Source organism: Amblyomma mixtum, chromosome 6 (assembly GCF_055824585.1).
Source record: "Amblyomma mixtum isolate Tamu chromosome 6, ASM5582458v1, whole genome shotgun sequence".
Lineage (NCBI taxonomy): Eukaryota > Metazoa > Arthropoda > Arachnida > Ixodida > Ixodidae > Amblyomma > Amblyomma mixtum.
In genome coordinates, this window is record NC_143017.1 from 82505624 (window position 1) to 82526755 (window position 21132).

At 48.4% G+C, this 21132-nt stretch overlaps 1 protein-coding gene across 2 annotated transcripts in view; it reads left to right on the forward strand.

Annotated features, from left to right (window-relative positions):
• The window catches only part of LOC149339567 (uncharacterized), a 121302-nt gene that overhangs the window by 38477 nt on the left and 61693 nt on the right, over positions 1 to 21132 (forward strand). For both annotated transcript variants that reach the window (XM_089548284.1, XM_089548283.1), the window contains exon 2: positions 15075 to 15378. In XM_089548284.1, the coding sequence (XP_089404410.1) occupies positions 15075 to 15378 (304 nt within the window). The remainder of the gene's footprint in view (positions 1 to 15074; positions 15379 to 21132) is intronic.

Genomic DNA, 21132 nt, shown 5'->3' on the forward strand with positions numbered 1-21132 from the left:
ATATAGCATCACGCGGCAGATAATCCTGCCTGCCAAGTGCGTCACATTGCGTCACAGAGTTCACATTGCGCTTTATTTTTCATTTTGAAAGCCACACAGACTGCCAAATAGTACAAGGCTGTTTCTTCTGGTGATGGAACACTGTATCTGTGGTCGTTGGAAGCATTGGAGAAGTCCCTGAAAGGTATCGCCATCAGTTCCTTCCAGATCTGTTCTTTCTAGCCTTTTTCTGGATGAGGGCGTCGCGACGTTTTTCTCCGAGGCTCTCGAAGGCACTAAATAAGACACGATCAGTTCCCGTCTCAGTTCCATTTCATAGCTACTTAAACAGTTGTGTAAAAGAAAAAAGCAGCCTAAATAATGATAAGATGGAAGACTCCATCTGAAGCTGCAAAAAATATTGTAAAATAGATTGGTTTGGTTTGGTTTATTGGGGTTTAACGTCCCAAAGCGACTGAGGCTATGAGAGACGCCGTAGTGAAGGGCTCCGGAAATTTCGACCACCTGGGGTTCTTTAACGTGCACTGACATCGCACAGCACACGGGCCTCTAGAATATAGCAAATCAACGTTTTCCACCACCTCCTAAATAATTGCCTGAACTTTGTCACTGTAGGGTGGTCTTCGTCACCTCCTAATGGGCTCACTAGGTCAAAAAATCTCTGAATTAACAAAACCCATTATATATGAGCATTTCTAGGCTTTTTCAACGTGAATTACCTCAAGCGGGTCTTCATTTAACTTCGCTGTGAGAATACAGCTGACGCCCTTGCTGTGTAGGAAGTCTATAATGGACAGCACTGACATCAATGTCACCCGCAGGGACTCAACGGTTTGATTTGATGCAATGAGTTTGATATTTCCTCTTGCTTCCGTACGGATGGCGTTTCTCCGGGTTGCTCTTGTACCCGCTGGTACAGCCGGGTACGAAGCAAGTTGGCATTGTCGCGCTCGAAAGCTGCTTCACGGCCAGCAGCGTTTGTTGTTTTGAGTGCACGATGGGGACCACGTGTTCGCAGAGCGCACAGGAACACAAATGGACAAAAAAAGGCAACGACAAACCCGCGCACACGGGCTGAGCAGTAACTGCAGCCTGCAGGAGAGGAGCCGCGCGCGCGCCGGCGACCGCGCAAACCTCGACTGCAGCGCCTTCTCACCGCCCGGGTACAAGCAGCGCCCGCTTTCAGGGGAGGAGTTATGGAACTAAAAAAGTATCTATAAACGTTGGGCCGGCCGGCAACAAAAGGAACATGGCGCCGCTGCTGACGACTTTGGGATTGGACTGGATTGGCTTCGGTGTGACTTTTTTTTATTTTTTGCCGCTACTCGTGGTCAGAGTTTCGGTTTCTGTTTCCTTGGGAGAGCCGGTAACTCTGTGGTGCGAAATTCATTCTGTGTGGCAGGACTCATAATTAGAAGTGCTGGCATTTCTACCAACGTGGTTCTAGACGCATCTCCCTCCCTTGAGAAGGCAACGCCTGGTTCAGCGTCCTTGAGTCGAGGATCGACTATCAGACTGCGCGGTAGGCGTCCGCATGAAGCGCGCGCACATCTGCTCGGACTAGAAAAGCCAGCATTGCACCTAACATAGAGTTAATATGCACCTAACGACTAAATACTCAAGGTGGGGCCATGCCAGCATGGTAAAGGAATTTTCGTCACACAGTGAAGTTGAATTGTAGGCCTGATAGCTTGTCTGTTGCAAAATGTGGGAAGCGCTTAAAACAAACAATATTTATTAATTTATGTCTACAGATACTAGCGAAGATAAAAAAAAGCACGTTAGGAACATAATCTTAATAATGGGCCTGTTTACTGTAGCGGCTGCCCGTCTCAACTACAGGTTTACTCTTTTGCAAAACTCGCGAAGTCAGCCTCTCTTTACAGCGGAAGGGGTCTTTACCATTGAGGTCATTTTTTTTTTTAAGAAGGGGGGGGGGGGGGTGGCAGAAATCGGGTGCAGCGCTGGAGAAATATATTGTCCGAAAAATGTCGCGCGCCTCTTGTGCACGCTTCTGCCTTGTGTTGTTGCGGCGATAAAGGAATTAGGCGCAACTCTGTCAAGCCGTCAAATGAACCGTCACCACGCTGCAGTCGCGACGGAACGGTGAAACGCAGCTTTGCCAGGCCTCAGTGCTGCACCCAACTCCCGACCCTCGCGAGCCGCAACGCCATGGTAAAAGTGTTTTTGCGATGCTGGAAAGGTGACTTACGAAGTTTTGGAGAGGTTCTGCTAATACTGCACCGAATTACTGTCGCACAGTGCGTCGTGTGCTTGGTCGGCAAACATTGCTCGTGGTAGAGCACGTGCGCAGCGTTTATGCTATAGACAGGACGCTACGGGAAGAAGGCCCATTTTTTCGCCAAAAAAAAAGGAAACAACTGGTGCAGACACAAATCAACAAGAATTCGAAAAAAGGCGAATGCAATGACAACGATGTACAAGGCTACTCCTATTCATGCTCATTAGTCAGTAGTGAGAGCTGATCGTATTTTGTCTTTCAATGAGGAAAAAAATATTCGTTACAGGTATTTGTATGCTTTGTTGATCCAGTTTCTGGAGATTTCAAGTGATCGTAACGGCGGTGAGGTTGTTTTTTTACTCAAGAAAGCAAACGAATACATTGCCGCTGTGTTCTGCCAAATTTTTCTTGAGATCGGTCGTCGATTCAGAGGTGCCTTTCGAAAATTTAATGTTATATGCTTGCGTTGAATTATTTCTAGCTTGCTGATGTGCAGTTTGATTTAAAGTTTTACCGCCTTTTAGAGCGAATTGATATAGTGAAAACTGCGAACAATATCTATAAAATTTGGCTTAAGAAGTCTTACGAAGAGAATGCAACAGATTCTGTTTTGACTGCGAGAGGAACGAATTCATTTAGCGAAGGCACGAAACAAGCTCTAAAAAATTTGACTCATTTTGAAGCGATACCGAGCCATTTCTATAGAAGTTATTTTGACTGCCAACCAAGCGAGTTCATATAGCGAAGGCACAAAACAAGCTCTGTAAAATTGGACTCATTATAAAGTCTTACGGAGGAAATTCTATTTAATTTGTTTTGACTGCGAAAGGAGCGAGTTCATATAGCGAAGGCACAAAACAAGATCTATAAAATTCGACTCATTATAAAGTCTTACGGAGGAAATTCTATTTAATTTGTTTTGACTGCGAAAGGAGCGAGTTCATATAGCGAAGGCACAAAACAAGATCTATAAAATTCGACTCATTATAAAGTCTTACGGAGGAAATTCTATTGAATTTGTTTTGAACGCGAACGGTGCGACTTCATATAGTGAAGGCACGAAAGAAGTTCTATAAAATTTGGCTCATTATGATGTCTTACTGAGGAAATTCTATTGAATTTGTTTTGACTGTGAACGGAGCGAGTTCATATAGCGAAGGCACAAAACACGATCTATAAAATTCGACTCATTATAAAGTCTTACGGAGGAAATTCTATTGAATTTGTTTTGACTGCGAACGGAGCGAGTTCATATAGTGAAGGAACGAAAGAAATTCTATAAAAGTTGACTCATTATAAAGTCTTACGGAGGAAATTCTATTGAATTTGTTTTGACTGCGAACGGAGCGAGTTCATATAGTGAAGGCACGAAAGAAATTCTATAAAATTTGACTCATTATGAACTCTTATAGAACCAATTCTAAAGAATCTCTGTTGACTGCGTACAGAGCAAAATTTTATAGTTAGGTCTCGTTAAAGAGTAAATAGACTACTTAATGAGCTGACTCGATAGACAGCGAGTTTCTATAGAGATCCTTTAGAATCATTAGGCTCTCCATACATGTTCAAAAGAAACTCGACATCCATTTTTGTAAGGGTTTGAGTGTCATTGTTCCATCTATTATCTCCGCTGCTGTCAGAACGACTAGGCCGGTCAAGTTACCCTTGGGGAACTTATTTCCACAGCCCTTTCATGTATTTGTTTATACATGGAAACAAACATTTCATTCATTCATTCATTCATTCATTCATTCATTCATTTTATTTCTACTCTTGCCATACAAATTACCAAAACACTGACTGAACCCATAGCCAGCTAGTGTGGGGTTCAGAAACGAAATACATGATGGCAATGACACAGCACTTGTGTAAAATGAAAAGCACGAAATCACGGCGAAAGACCAAAATACGTCATACAACGAGGAAAAAATAAAATAATGTGGATTTTACAGCAGAATGAAAAAAACCTTTCATGAAAAACATGGTACAACAGACACAAAACGAAAACAACTGTCACATATGTCAAATAAGGCTCATAAAGTGTGTTCGCAATGCTCTATTTGTTTCATGGGACTGTTTTATTTCTGGGGGTAAAGCATTCCAAACCTTGGCTCCTGAAAACTGCACCAATCTTCATTCGATTTCATTTCACTTGATTTGGTCTCCACGTAGAACCCCGAGCGTTAAGAATGGTGGGAGCTGTATCCAGCGGGCCCTTTGTTCTCGGTATATAGCCGTGCGCGCTATTTCCCCGAGAAGCGGCCGCGCATAGGTCACGCCTCGTTTCTTCACGAGTGCTCGCCGACAGTGACGTCACACCGGGAGGAGGCAATTACCCGCGTCGTCCGGTTTATTTCTCCCGGCGCCTTCTTCCCTTCCCTTCTTCATCCTCCCTCGTCGTCTGGGCGAGATAGACAGTCGAGCGTGCCAAGAAACGACTCGGAGGTAGGCTATCCCGAGTAAGAGTGAGAAGAAGCATTCTACCGCTCGTGACTGTTTCCTCGTGAACAATGAAGAGGCGGTGGACGTGCTTTACCACGACTGCGAGGTGTTCACGAAGTGAGAATGCCCTTGTGGCTTCTATTTCAAAATAATGTGCAGGCTTGGGCCGATTACACGAGCGCTGCAGGTAAACGTTTTCCGGCAAGTCTTTTTTCACGGCAAGAGCGCACGCAAGAATAAAAACATCTATCGCATTAGAATGAGTGCTCAAGTAAAGCGGCAAATGCATCTGTTGCTTCACTATTTGAACACATTTCAAGGCGAAAGCCTTTAATGGCTCATACAAACGTCCGTTAACAAAGCGTGTCACACGTGTTTAACTCGGGAACTGAAGAAGATAGAGGAAAACCAATTGTCGCTTCAGATAGAGAAGGAAAGAATGAACCTAGAAGCCAAGTTTGATGACTGTAGGTTAATTAGTTAAGTAATTATAGGCAAAAATGTCAAAATTGCGTCGAAATAGCGCGGACGTCGGTATAGCTAAGGCGTCACGGCATAGTGAAAATTGTCACAGAAGGGTCGGAAAAACGTCGGATTTGTGTCAAATTAGACGGAAAAATGTGAAATTAAGCGTAATTAGCATTTAAGATCCCCGAAATATGTATAAATTGGGGATCGATATCGCCCCTGGAACGATGTGACGTCACATCCATTGGAAGTCTTCACGGCATAGAGTCCTCGGTTTGTGCCTCTTAACACTTTAGTTGCCAAAGTTTCCTCGCAGTTTTTTCTTGAGCTCAACACCAAATGCAAGCCAGTTGGGTCAAACGGAAAATCATCGCTCAGATTGCCTTAGGTGGGGCCTACGATGGCCACTTGTTAGAATCAAGCATCGACAAACTCCTCCGGCCGACATTACGACTTAGGAGTCGCTTTATTAATTCACCTCTCTGCTGCATACATGTAGATGCGTCGGGGGAGCAAAGGCGGGCGCCAGTTCATACACCTTCCCCATCAACCCCTCAGGCATTCGCCAGCCGCACTTCGCATTCAGACTGGCCGTCGCCGCGGCGTCGAAAACAAGGCGCTGCTCGCCGCGGTCCGCATGTCCCTTGTCTTTCTTTCTTCATCTTTCTTTCTCCACTGTGCGAGCTCTTTCATGCGCGCTCCTCTTCTCCGGGCGACCGGTCGCGTATGGAGATGACGAAGACGACCGACCGACGCTTCTCTCACCCTCCGTGGAACGTTAAGTATAGAGGATCCCCCGGCCGCGGCGACGACGGTGGCGTCGGGTTGCCGCGCGATCGAGCCGGCTCGTCAGAGACGCATCCTTCAAGATCTCGGCAGGTTTCGACCGCGCGCTAGTGTATACAACATACGCGGCTCAAAGCCGAGCCGCTGAAACGTGATTAACGAATCGGACACCGCCGGCACCAGCTTGCTCGCTCGCCAGCGTAATGGCCCTTTTGTGCGAGTCGTTATTATACAGCACCCCCCCCCCCCCCCCCCCCCCCTCGAGTCTTCGTTCCTTCGCGTGTTCGCGAGGGGTCTCGGAAGCGCGTGCACACACTCGCACGCTCAGCCGCGCCTATCCGACCTCGCGCGGACGCCTGTGTCCGCAGTTTCGTTCGGGGAGACTCGTCGTGGAAGCCAGCAGGCTGGAAGAAGAGGCGACGCAAGGATTAGCAATTGGGCGCGCGCGCGAGCCTCTCTGTCGAAGGCACGATTGTTGTGACAGCTCTCCGTTGCGACGAGTGGATGCCTCCGCTGGTTCTTTAAAATATATATTTTTTTTGCTTGCTCCATTGCATTACCTGTCGTGAGGTGCTCCGCAGTGCATCGATAGGCCTCGTTTAAAATCTTAGCCGTAGCCTTAGTCCCGTTGACGATGAGTAATTCGTGAGCTGCTTCGGCATACGCAGAATACGTTACTGCTAAATGATGACTATTGCGGCCGCACCTTGAGCTTTCTGTAGAATCGCTTCGCTGTCCCACCACACGTTTCCTCCTTACCCGCTAGGAGGCGTCGGCAGACTTAGTGTCGTGGTGAAAAAACAAAAAACAGGCCTAAGGAGAACGGGGGAGCTGAAGCCATTGATGACACTCCTTGTCACCCCTTGGCGTTCAATAGTCCAGACTCTTCAGAGCCTTAAAATAAAGGCTAGGCAATACAGGACGACCACTGCGCATGCGTGCGGATGCGTGCGCTGCGCGCGCTTGCATTCCTCGGTGGTTTTAGGGAGTTTCCGCGAAACTGGGAGTGGCGCGAGCAAACGTCGTGCCACAGGAGGCGAGCTGTCGAATAGTTCGCGGAACTGGGCCGAGCCGCTCGGGCCCCACAGCGTCAGGGAGAGCGCACACATACGGGGTGCGTGCATGCTAGAAGCTCATACACACGGCGGCGCCGAATGGCGTCGTATATACACTGTGAGCATCGTCGCTGCCTCCCCGCAGAGTCTAATCAGCTCGCGGCTTGTCGTTAAATTGACCCACTTTGTGCTCACGTCGGCTCAATTACTCCGAGAGCCAATTAACGAGTTCACTGGTATGGCCCTGGGTTCTTCGGGTCCTTTTATTCTTTTTCCTTCTTTTCTTCTTCCGTTTTTTATTGGCTGCTGTACCAGCTGAAATTGGAGCGAAAACAGGCGTTTACACAAGCGCCATGTCTGCTGAATACACAAAACTTAGGTCGGTCAATTCGCGAGATAACGACGTCATTTATCTGCGCGCTTAATCTGCATTATTGTAGGAGACGTTGCATGGCAACATTCTTGTCCCTGGTATTAATTTTAATGGCCAAGAGTCTCGGACCAGCTGATGGTCTGACCGCATTCGTACGCTCACTGCACTCCCCGCAGGGAACTTGATGTGCACGAACAGGGCCGACTGCATTCCTGCAGCGGTGTTCGTGTAAAATTTCCTGCTGATCATCTCTTCCATGCTGTTTTATCGATGCTTCTGCAAGGACCAATTATACTTTAAATTTTCCTGAACTGTCCAAGCAGTAAAATTTACGGCCAATGAAAACAAAACTATACGAAAACCATCGCAGCGAGAACGCTGGTGGCGCAGTTATCGTGGAGAAACCGATCCGAACCTCTCTTCCCAACTTTTCCGAAATGGAGAGAGAAGCAAGACATCATGAAGGAGTCGCCTTCAAAAGTGCGTGGTTGTCACGTGCTCTGTAGACAGTCGATAGGAAAGCAGAATCAACGTGCTGACCGGCCACCGCTATATGTATACGAGAAGCAAGTACCGCGAAGAATGTCATGCATGCTTAAAAGATCTAACGTCAACCTTAAAGGAACTACTCAATCGATACACTTAAAGAGGTTATGGTTGGCGTGTGCTTTCAGTGCCTCCGAATCTTCTCCTTTATGAAAGTCAGAGTGAGCCAAAATATCCGAGTCCCTTGCTTAGCTCGTCGTAAAGCTGTATTTGGGAGCCGTATTCCTTGCATTCTTCGAAATGGAAAAGCTTCAGACACTTCGAAAAGGCAAGGCGCGGTTTCACGCATATGGCCTGACAACTTTTCAGAATGGGTGCACCCTTCCGCCATAGGGCAGTGGCCAGAAATTCTTGGCCCTTCTCGCAGGTTTCATCACTTCGTGAGAGTTTCTCTGCAGCGCATTCCAATTTCGAGGCAAGCACTCGCGACTTCCCGGTATATCTCGCATCATAACCTCGTCCACGCTATACACTCATTTTGGCGACCCTCCTCCGTCTCGCTCTTCTCTCAATCCGCGAGGTCCCCCATCTTATCAGCACGGGAGTTGGGGGGCAATCGACTGGTGACAACCTCCGCTCAAAAACAGGACACGCGCGGCCGCAGCCGAGGGTGGAGAGGAGGAGGGGTATAGGAGTGCGCTATTCGCCTCTTTTACAGCGCGCCTACTGTTTGCCCCGTCGTAGCCGTGGTGCGCATGGGGCCCCCTTATCGCTAATCGCTGCCTAAACCCGGGCGCACGCTTGGCCCGCTCTTCCGAAGCCAATCCACCGGGAGGCTTATGGCCGTGCAAGCCGGAACCATAAAGCTCTCGCGGCGGTGCGCGCGCCTTGGCCCGAAAGTGACATGCCCTTTGCTTGACTCACTGGAGGCGTGCACCTTCGAGGAAAAGGTGCAACTGCGGGGCGCCGACCGGTCAGGGGTGCTATCGTGTGCCAGAGCTGCTAGCATATGCCAGAAATGCTAACGTGTAGGAGAGTGCTAGCGTGTACCAGCAGCGCTACGGTGTATACCAGTAGTGCAAGTGTGCCTCTTCCTGTTACGTAGCGTCTTTCTTTGCCAAAAATAATCTAGCAACAGGGTTTGGTTCTCACTCGTGTAGTGGAGCCCTTATGACACCCCTAAACACCAAAAGGTCTTGAAAGGTGTGGACAAGGGTTCTCCTTGCCTTACGCAAATTGAGAGCTTATGGGATGCCGTATAAGTGCTCGGCTGCACTGCTGAGAAACAAACCCCGTTGCTTGGTTACTTTTTGGCAAGGACGGTACATGCGAACAAACCTATATGTGTTGCCTACATAGGACGGGTGAAAGTCGCCAAGCATTTCTGCCTAACTGACTCTCTTTGAGTTACCGGAACGTCCGCTCCGCCATGGCAGCCAACAAGGATGGCACGAATGTACCAAGAAACGCTCGTCGTGTACGACGAATTTCATAAACCTATTCCCGAGTTAACCAAGAGTACGTGGTGTCCCAGATTTCACTCTAAACACAGATATTCCTGTATGGGACTAAAAATAAAGAGTGAGCTGTCCTCAAGCGCACAGTAAGAGCCTAGACGACAGCTTACTCCCTATTTACTCCTTTCTGCTTTGAGTGTTTTGGGGGGACGAATACGCAATAAATCTCTGTTCAGACTGGGCACTCTACCTTCCGAAGCGCGCCTCATATCTTAAACGATGCTGCACCGTTTTTCGAGGAGCAGTGTGTGTGCGCCTACCAAACTCGCTCGGCGTTCAAGCGTGCGATGCAGAGAATGAGGAGGAGGAGGAAGAACGGGCATAGAAAGGGGCCCCCTTGTCGGTGGCACCCGGAGACCCTAAAACCCGGGTCATCGTGCCTCGCTTGCGCCAGACCGACTGTCCGCGCGGAAAGCAGCGTCGGCGACGACGGCTATGATTTATGGAAAGCGGGCGAGCAAGGCCGCGTGGCGGCTTGCCGCCGGCTCTCGCCGATAATGGCTCTCTTCTTTTGCCTCCTTTCTTTTTTCTCTTTTCATTTGAGCAGTTCGCAGTGCCAGCCTATATACGGCGAAGGTGAGTCCCATAGTGCAGGTGCCACCGACGCTGTATACATACAGAAAGCGCGAGGACGCGTCACAGTGCCTTTTCAGTTCGTATATATCTCAAATATAGTCCGCTTATATGCTGACCGGATGTCTTGTCTTGCTCGCCAAAGTTATACGGGGCTTACTGCGGCTTTGCTTTCGAGGCCGTGTATGCGGTTTCTTTTCCAGAATCTTGTCCATGGAGAGGCGAGGTCTTTTTTTCCGCGGACTACTCGGGACCGAGCTCTCGATGCATCTGCGTAGTTGCGTGCGTCGCATCGTCGCCGGGAGGAGTGTGGAGCAGCAGCTCTCGTTCGGTATACATATCATGTTCGGAACCAGGCCTGTTTTGTTCGAAGCGGCCGGCTTCGCGCTTATCCGATCACTGTGATGCGCAGGTCGGGGGAGCCATGGTTTTCCTTTCGCAGGATGTAAATCATCGGGTGACGTGCGGCGCCCGGTCTCGCGTCTCTCTCCGGCCTTCTTTCTTTCTTTCTTTCTTTCTTTCTTTCTTTCTTTCTTTCTTTCTTTCTTGGACGGGTTTCTTTCTTTCTGTGCGTGACCCCCCCCCCCCCCCCCCCCTCCTTGTTTTTCCTCTCGACATGGACGAAAAGGGCGGCGTCCTAGACTCTCCAGAATGGCCAGTGCTTGTAAGCGTGACACCTTTGACGCCCTTATGCGCCATTGATAGTGCTTCATTGCCATGTAAAAGAGATCAACAATCCCGGCCCGCTATATTGTATGCAGGGCATTGAGGTTTCCTTTACCAGCACCTTTAATTGCTTAGCAGCCTCCTTCTGGCGCTTTAATAGAGAGAGAGAGCGAGAAAAAATAGGAAAATATAGCCAAAAAAGTTCCCTCCTACTTTGTTAGTTTGGTTGAGTGACACACAGGACGCGGTTCTTCTCACATTCGTGTAGCAAAAAGTAAAAATTAAGCAAAAACGGACTTGGAAATGGTTAAAATATAGTCCACAATATTTTCCAGCTCTGGAACGCCTATTTGAGTGCGTTGTCTCTTCATCCTATTTAAATTTGTGGAATTATTTTACCAACACTGACAGTGGCTACTATTTTCAGTGTTTTGTGTCTGTGCGCGCTTATGCGCTTGCGCGTGTGAGTGTGTATTGCCTCTCGCCGGCTCCATGAAATAGTGATATATACAGCGCATAGCTTCGCATTTATCGTTGGAAAAGAAAGCCTACCGAATGATCTGTCAGGTACTCGAGAGAGACGCTTTTATATTAAAGGACCCGCGAGTCCTTGAAACTTCTCTGACCGCTTGTCACCAAGCTGCGCAGTGCAGGATAATGAAGCTGTACTGGGAGCGGCGCCGTGGCGTCACTTGGTGACGGGGGTGCGGCGCCGCAGCGGCGTCAGAGATATCGCCGGCCGGTGCCACAGAGTGTGAATCCCAATTAACACACTAGCTTCATAATGCTTTCTTTTTGTGGTGGTTCGAAACCGAGCGTTCAAGGACGGAGGTCGTCGGGTTGTCAGTCAATCTGTCAGTATCGATACTCCGTGCAATTACACGTCGAAAATTGGATATTTCTTCATTAGCACGCGCTCGTATTTCGCGCCGAAATCAACACCTGCCTTTGCCACCAGTTCTTGGTGTTGCGAAAATGTTTTTATTGTAAAGTCGCTTGACTTGTAGGGTTGCAAGCAGCGGCTGACACCTATGCGGGATACATTGTGAAACAGTCGCGGTTGTCTTGCACACTGACAAGTGAAGCTCTAGCAAAGTACATTGTAAAACAGGTACATTGTATGCCGTGCATTTACACTCTGTACGTAACACTACTTAACACGCTTCTTTATGGTAAAGAGAAATTTGTAAAATGTGCCGAACAAAGCAACTACCATGCTCCGAAATCTGCATCACATGTGTTTTGTTATCGATGCCTAATTACTGTACGTATCGAATATAAATGTTTACTAACAGTATCGCTATTGATGTAGATTATTCGACTAGTTTGTACCAGTTCCTACTGAAGACGAATCCTACTCTTGAAGATGTGCACAGCGTTTGTTCGGTCTTGTTCTTTTTTTTTTTTTGCTGGTCTGTCATTTTTCTTGCACTTTTCTTGCTTCTCATAGTTTTGAGTGATATGGTTATCGCGGTCACTATGGTAACGTGCGAGAAACATTCAGCGCATAATGTTCACTGCCGGTGGCGCATGGTGGATAAAAGCACAGCACGGACAGTTGTTAGCTCGTAAGTGCTGTAAATCTCAAAATCGCACGACACACTCAATGACAGTCTTGGAACAAAACTCACTTTTCTTGTCTTAGCAAGTTGACAGTGATGCTGAATTTGGGGAATTTTCTCTTCTTCAGGGCATCTGATGGATAATACTTGGCGAAAATGTAATTCTGACGGAGTTCCAGGAAAAGTTGAAAACCGAATTTTTTTCAATTTTTCGAAACATCTGATTTTAATGCTGATGCGGGGAAAAAGGGCCTGAAATTGGGATTTTTGGGCCTAACTAAGGAAATTTTCAGTTAAGGTAAGGAACATCCATGAGGCCCACTTTTGTAGATAAATCTTCGTCCTTGCCAGTATACCTGTTATTACGATCACGTGACTTCAACAAATCTCATGAACTGCTTTAGGAAAATACTAAGTTGTCATCAGAAAAGGATACAACCCAAACTGTCCACCGATCTTCTTTATCCCAGCAGTAAACTCACGGCGCCAGCGTCGTCCAATGGGACAACGCACGTGCCTCAAAAACGCGAAATCCATTATTACTTTTATTCGCCAGATCACGGCGGGGTGCCGTGATTCCCACGCTGCATCAGGTTCAATTCGTGCCGGTATCCGACTCTACTCGCACACGCACGGCAAAAAAATAAAGGAAAACACGCCAAGAAAGAACAAACTCCAGCAATTCGGTTTTCGCGAACACATCGTAACAGTCATTCGTACAGGCATCACCGCGTCGAGATGGCGATGCTATAAACTCCCGCTGGCGTTCCACATTGTCAGGGAACGTGCAGCAAGCATCGCACGCCGCCGCTTCGATGGCTGCCGCATGCAACGCGGGGGCACGACGCCAAAGAAGAAGGCCTTCCGTGTGGCGTGCGTGACCGCACTCTTAGTGGCATAAAGTCGATCCCAAAGCGGATAGCGGCGGCCCAATATGGCATATGATCGGCGCAGACCGATCCCTCACGACTCTCGCATCCCCTCCAACCCCACCCCTCTCTTCCGAGCTCTACATTTTCTAGTTCTTTCGCTTCGCAGAAAAGCCGCGTATGCCTGAGCCGCGTTGTTTTTTACCTTTCGGTAGCCGAATTTTATTCTGCACGACCTCGGGCGCGCGATTCTGCTGTACACGGACGCGTCGGGACCGTGGTATATATATATATATATATATATATATATATATATATATATACACATACAGACGCCGTTGCGCTTAATACGGTCCGACGGGTCGTCTCGGTCCCTTCTGTTCTGTTTGCGGCGCTTTTCGGTCGGATCTGCCGTTCGTTCGCGACGGAGCTTCAGTGGGTTCCTGTGCGACCGCTGGGCCAACGTGCGAACAAAGCGCTGCAGAAAGGGTGAGAGAGAGGGTGCGAGACAGCCTCGGCACGAAGCAAGACGGCGACGCCGAGGCGCTGCAAAAGCCACGCCGCGTGCAGTTCGTGAGCGATATCTTCTTAGGCGCGCGCACGGTAGCTCGCTCGAGACGGCCCGATATTACAATGGACGCCTCCGATGCGAGAAGGCGTGAATCATGCGTCTATCTGAGCGGGCCAGTGCATGTACCGCGAGCTAGGCGTCTGGCCCGCCGTCGTGGGTCTTCGCAAGGCTATCGGAGTTTCCAGACCACGTGTGCATGGTATACTACCGGTGGTCGTTATCTTGCCTGTACTGCCAGCCGAGCTGTCAGTAGCACAGGTAGTTTGCTGGTTAGGTGTGGACAGGGCCGGAGCGTTGCCCGCTCGCTTCTTAGGCTGTGCGAAAGGGAAAGCCCACTGATATAGAGGGAGGCAAGGGCGAGCGAAGAAAAATGCTACTGCCATTGTTCTGTGGGAAATGGTGCGGCCCCGGCAACCCGATATGGTCGGCAGAGAAAGTGGACACCCCGTCAGTGGTCTAATGGCTCGGATTGCACGCGGTCATATGCCAGCAATAGAGCCGTTACAGCTTGCATTCCGAATTGGTCGTGTGGCGGCGGTGGCCTTGGAAGAAGCATGGAAACAATGGACTCGACAATTGTTTCGATCCCATGCAAACACAGTGCCGCAAGTGTATGGATATATGTGGCAGACAAAGACGTGGAGATATATGCCGCGTTACGTGAACACGTATAGTCCTCACGCTTAGAGTTACGAAACTAAAGGCCACCTTGCTAAAGTTGTGTACGTCCTGTGAAACGCAGTGAAATCCATGGAAGGCCCGGGGCCGAAGTCCTGCGATTGACCGTTAATGTGAAATGATTTTCCTATATCGTGTTTTTCTCTTCACATGGAAGATAACGAGCTATTCTGTACACTGCGCCTTCGTTGACCATCGCAAGGTTCCTCATGTCTGCTTTCTAACAGGTCAAGGAAGGAATAAAGCTTTGGCTCACCTCATATGCCATATACCCTCGTTGGCAATGCGACCTGCGCGAAAATCTATTAACCACCAAAAACCGCCGAACTACCCGGACTCGTGAGGAAACGGTGTCTCAAAGTGTAGCAAACACCTGAATGGGAACGGTATTGTTAATATTAGCTTGTATTAGTTTTCCGCCAGGTAGCGATTGCTGTCTAAAGGAGCAATACGCTATTCTATTCTGTGATGTATGCTATATACTACCTCTGGGTTTTTAAAACAGCTTAAAACAGTTACAACGCCCTCACCTCAATAGTATTTGCTTATTGCTGATATATTAAGAGTTTAGTTTGCTGAGCGCTTTCCACGCTTGATATATATACCGGCATCTTGGACTGCATTTAAGTCTTTTATTGCTTAACTGCAACCACATGTATGAACATACAAGAGCGACAAACCATTACCTTGGTGCACACGAATGTGGTTTCTGAAAATGTCGGCATCGCGGAATGCGTTTCGCGTAATCCTGATTTCTCTCTCCTTCCCTGTTTGTGTGTTCCGCAGATCCGGCACCGGTTCGGCTGCTACGACGAGATCCAGCTGGAGAAGTCCAAGCAGGTTCGCCACTGCAACTGGGTGCGCTTCGTCCGCCACTCGCCGCAGTTCAGCGCCGAGGTGAACCTTCTGGGCTCGCTGGTGAAGGGCGAGCCCGTGTACGAGACCATCCGCACGGTGGCCTCCAACACGGAGCTGGTGGTCTTCTACGAGGACTCCGACGAGGACGTCGAGCGGACACCACTCACGCTGGTCGTGGCCAGGGACCTCTCCCTGGCGCAGTACCGCAGCGCCATGGGCATGATCCTCGAAGGTGAGCGGCCGCTTGCTTGTCTGTTCAAGGCCTAAGGGAGGACCGTTTTGGGCTGACAGGATATCTCATGTGCTGTATGTGCTTTTTAGGTCGCCACTCTTAGGTGTCCATTCATGGATTCCGCGTCGTAGACGTCGTTGGTGTCGGTGTAGTCGGCGTAGTTGGCGTAAGACGCTATACCTGCATAGTAGTTGAACGAAACGCCACCTGCCACGCCAAGAGCGGGGGAATATACAACCGGAAGTTGGCTGCCACAGGAAGATCCCGGAGGGTGGCTAGCGGCGTACCACGCCACCTGTCAGCAGTAGCAGGTGGCGTGTGAAAAGCTGCGCTCAAATTTCGCTTTACCGACTACGGTAATCATCTGTAAATTGTTTCAAGGGTCATTGATTCTACACAGGCGTGAAAGGACTTTTATTGAACTATCAAAATATCAGAGGAGCTCTTTGCTCTTTGATAGTTTACATCACAATCCCAAAAGCAGAAAGCTACCCAAGAGCGGTTTTTTTAGAATGGGGTCTTCTTACGAACTTCTTTCCATGCTTTGAATTTATTCGGAATGCTTGGAGATTCCGACAGCTGCACTTTTACTGGGCTGAGGAGCGGGAAACAAATTTTTCTTCCCGTCATTATTTGGTGATTTATTTGTTTTAATTAATTTAAGTACCTCAAGGGCCCCATTGGAGGGGTATAATATGAAGCGGTGGAACGCTCAGCAGGCGATTCTTTCGATGCATGACCCGAAGGATGATGAGTCGAGTTCATGCACTACGGCGTTTGGCAGGTCATCCCAGTCTCTTGCTGCATGAATGAAAAATGATGGCAAATGTGCAGATGTCCGGGCAGGGGGAGGGTAAACGGCCTTCCCGGTGTTTGTGCCGTTCGAGATGTGGGGGGCGTTCCTGGTAATTGATTTAAGAAATCGATGATAGTAAGTGATGCTCACCTTAAGAACACTGCCGGTCAAGCTAATGGTTTAGAACAGTTCTTATTCTCGCTATATTCCGAAGGGTAGTAAATATGATGTCTTCAATAAATTTTGGCAATAAAATAAAAGACAGTTTTCCACTCGGACTCTGCCTTCTACGGTTACAGGGAGTTGCTTTCTACACCCAACTGAAACTCTGTTTTTGACTGGCTTGTCCATGACTATCTTGAAAATTCGACGGAAAACGTATACAAGGACAAACACCGGTGAGATGAACTGACGCTGTCACGAGCATACGCAGCCACGGACGGATGGCATTGACTCATGGTACGAAGTACCGAACCGAAGCTGATGGTCCCTGTAAACCTAGCTCACGGTATTCCGCTTAATCGGACGCACGAATTCATTAAATCTCAGCTCCATCTAACTTTGTCGCGCAGAAAGCACACAGAAACAGTATACGTCGACTCATCAAAACGCAGCAATAACGCTTACACACTGATGGTCCTCGTCTCGCTCCTCTTATAGCAGCAGCACCGCAAGGGTGCTTGCGTTGTTCCACACGGGACGAGCAAGAGGTGGAGACAAGCAACAGGGGAAGGAAAAGGTGGAGGGGAGGGGGGGGGTGGATAACGGAAGTAAAGGACGTCACACACCACTCGTCTCCGCGCGCGCTCGACTCCACCCACCGTGGATCAGCGGCGGTTCCACGAAGCCAAAAGGCGCTTGGCACCCGGGCGACGCGGGCAACCAAAAAGAGAAAGCGCTCGCACGGACGGCGACGACGCTGTGCTCCCATTGTTAGGCCTGTATAGAGTAGCCGCGGTGGTCGGCGGTCCCTCTTTTGACCTCATACACGCGCGCGCGGTGGAGTGATTGATCTTTTTCTTGCTTAGTTTGCTGCGCCTCGAGCCGCCTTTCTATCAGTCGGCCCCGCGCACTGCTGCTGGCGCCGCTGAAACAGCTTTTCAAAAGTGGTTCACCCAATCGGCTTCCGCGGCGTCTTGTCGATACGGCATCCTGCAATAGCCATCGCGGAAGTCCTGAGGGATCTCTGGCTTGCGTGCTGCCCGGACCGGAGCTGTCGAGACCGTCAGTGGTCCGGTTTGAATGATGACCGTTCGTAATTATTTTGCCGCTCATTGTATTAACAGTCAACGCACCTGAAGACGAGCGCACACACACACTCACTTGGGCGGCTGCGCGGTTAGGGACTTTTCTTAGCCTGCGTTTCGACCCGTCGACGTGTGTGTGTGTGTGTACGGTGTCGGAGAGGAGGCGTAAAAATTAACCGCCGCTCGAGTAAACTCGCGTTTCTTTCTATATCTTTGTTGTTGTTGCCTAGACAGCCCGAAGAGGCCGCACTGGGAGAGACAGTGATAAGCGCTGAAACTAGGGGGCAAATTGGCTTCTCGTTTACACTGCCCGAGTAAGAAATGAAAGAAGGGCGGGTGTCCTCTTTTTACGAAACAATTAGAACGTTAGCTTAGTGGTGTTCCCTTCTGTTCTGTCCGCCTTGCTTCCGCTTGACTTGTGCTTCAAGAGGTTCCCAGGATACAAGAAATGTGAATGATGGAAGGCACCGCTAGATGCACGCGGACGTATAGGAAGAGGGCAGTGCTCAGTTGTCGGATGTTCTGAGACGGGTTTGTTTTCGTTTTTATTTGTTGACCTCGATTAGCCGAAATTCAGCAGAAAAGTAATAAACGGTGTAACCACATACACAATGTATGGCTTTTCTCATGCTCTCCTAACCCGGCAAAAGCACGTTAGGGAGGCTATAACTTAAGAAAACCAGTTATATTGTCTCTGAAACAAGCGTTAAACAGATAACGTTGCAGTGAGTCGTTGCTTAAGAAATTTTGAGCCGCTACCTATTACTTGAGTTTATGCGTTGCCGGAACGCTTAAACGCCAAAAGCTGGAGTGCTAGTACTGAATCAATTTGTCTGCTGTCAGTGCACATCTGTGCACCAAAATAACTGTTATGTGAGCTTGTTTCAGCCTGTGAGATTATGTGAAAACGCGGCTTCAGTTTAAAGCTTCTCTCTGTAAACGTCCAAGTCCAAGCGCGACTCCTTAGCGCTACATTCATAGCACCTCCTGCTTTAAAAACACCACAATATCTAAACTTGCCTTACCCCTATCGTCCCCTTGTTCTCAAAAGCGTTCCCTCAGTATTATTTCTCCCCTTTTTTTCTTTCTTGCGTCTCAGAAATACGATCATTCATTTGATGTGCGAAAATTGAGAACCAGTCAGTCAATGAATCGACAAACTTTCTTGGCGCCATGAACTAAACGCTACTCTTTGGAGTTGTTCGAGCACATCGCCCCGACACGCCTTCCCATGATGATGACCACCATGGGCTTCATTTCTGCAGACAGAGCGCGATTCCCGTTCTGTTGTTCGGGAAGTGTCTCAGAATGTGTGTATTTCTCACAGAGAACCGAATGCTATTCGCTAATAGAATAGAAATTAGCTGCAACTCGAAAATTCGTTTCTCTTCTAAAGATAACATTTGAATCCGGGCTCGATGCAGTGTATAAATGAGGTAATAAAGGATCTTCTAGTTTATGGCTTTATAGAATTTAACACCCGAAAGTGATTCGGGCTGTGAGGGACGCCATAGCGGAGGACTCCGGATAATTGCGATCTCCTAGGGTTCTTTAACATACAGTAACACCGAACAGTACACGGGCCTCTAGCATTTCGCTCCATCGAAATGCGACCGCCGCGGCTTGGATCGAACCAGCGTTTTTCAGGACAGCAGCCGAGCACCATAGCCACTGAGCTAACGCTGCGGCTGTAGCTTCTGGAAGACGCACTATATCTGTGCAGGGAACATAAGGTAAGCTTACACAGGCAATACAGTGTACGAGGCAATGGGTCCAGCATATATATTGTCACACAACAAAGGGTCGAGGCACAGTATTCAAATTCCTTACTGTTCCTATATACGTTAAACTTCCTTGTCTATAAGCGGAACGTGGGGATACCAGGTGGCAATATAGTCTATGAGACAAGCGAGACGAAAGGTGCATTGAATGAGTACGCCTTCGGGTTACTTTATTTACAATCTGTCAATAGGCAAAGGGGCGCCATTAGTGGCGTTTGCTGCACGACGTATTCGCCTCTAATTGTGATTAACGAAATTATATTATTCAGCCTCAACAACCTTCAAACGGCCATCGTCAACACACTTCACTCAAACTCAATATCGGCGCTTTGGGGATACAAAGAAGGAGGCACATGCTAAATCGAGGATTCTGGTTGGTTAAAAAGGTGAAACTCCACTTTCCCCGCGTTTCTTGCATTCATTACTTGCGAGCAACGGCATTCAGCCTTATTAGTTGTCCACACGGTAGAAGGTTCACGTGTCCCTCAACTTGCATTGTTTAATAATGTTATATACTTAAAGGTGCACTGAAGAGGAATCTGAACTCATATTTTTACCGCTGCAACTCGATCTACACGTTCCGAGCGTTCTTGGAACCTTCGAACAATTGCCCTGTGCGGCCGATTTCATTCATTTAAATCGAATTAACGTCAAGCTGACACCTTTCTTTTTTTGAATTCCCAGCAAATGGTCGGAGGAGTCGACCAACCTTTCACCCAGTCCCGTGGCGGCTTGCCGCTCTGCCATTGGCGGAGTGATACGTAGTCATCGGCTAAAGCAAATAGTTCACGCGTATTTTATTTCCGTGGGCCTAATTTGCCGCTATGTAGTCTCTAACTAGATCTGTTTATTCACGGAAACCTAAAAGAAATAAAATAAAAGCGAAAGCAAGGCACTCCATGCATTGGTAGACTCCTCCTACCGTATGCGGGGAATTAAAAAAAAAAGGTGGGATACGGACGTTAATCCGATTTAATTAGGGAAATCGGCCACACAGGGCAATAAATCGAAGTTTCTAAGAATGCTGGGAACGTGTAGATCGAGTTCCCGCGGCAAAAAGACGAGTTCAGATTTCTCTTCAGTGCACCTTTAAGGAGTGAAAAATGGCTTTATTCTCAGAAAGCCGTTCTAAGAGCCATTTTGTTATGAAAACATCATGTTCTTAAAAAATTTGCGAACGCAGCTAAAAATTTTCAGCTATATATTGTTATCATTTCACCGACTGTCATCGAAACTAGTGCGGGATGACACTTTCGCCAAGTTGTTTCACGCCACGAAAAATGAACCTGCCAACGCTTCGATCAGGTTAAAAAGAGCTTATGTATCAGGCGAAATGTCTCAGCCTAAAGTCACGCCAGATATGTCTGTCTGACCGGGGCATTAATGATCGCCGGAGTGACAAAGCATCAGGACGTCGCATGCACGTGCCTCTAGAAGCAGCGAATCTGAAATTGTATCGTTCGCAGGCGAAGGCAATTCCTCGCGTTAAGAAAAGAATCCCGAGGCCTGACAAACACGTGAGCGATCAAATGGCACTCCGAACAATGCTGCTTTAAGTATGCAATGTTTCTGACTTCTTCTGGAAAGAAAAAACGGACAAATATGTAGCGAAGCACCCGTCATGACGCGTGTGAAATCCTCCTCCGGGACTCAGCTTTGTTTGCTCATCTGAGGATAATGTTACAAGCGTCACTGTCGTAGTCGCCAGGGGTTGCTCAACGCGCGTGCTTGCTGCGGAGAGGCCTGGTCACGCGCTTGAAAGGGGAGATTGTAAGATTAAGCTCGACAGCTTTCGTCACGGCTCAGGAAGCTTCGGAGGTTGCACGTGATGGAACAGGTACCACAGAGCAAGCATACACCATACACATTCACTTCGCGGGCGCTCAATTTGTGTATGACGCGTGTTCGCGAAGAGAGCTGCAATGGCGCA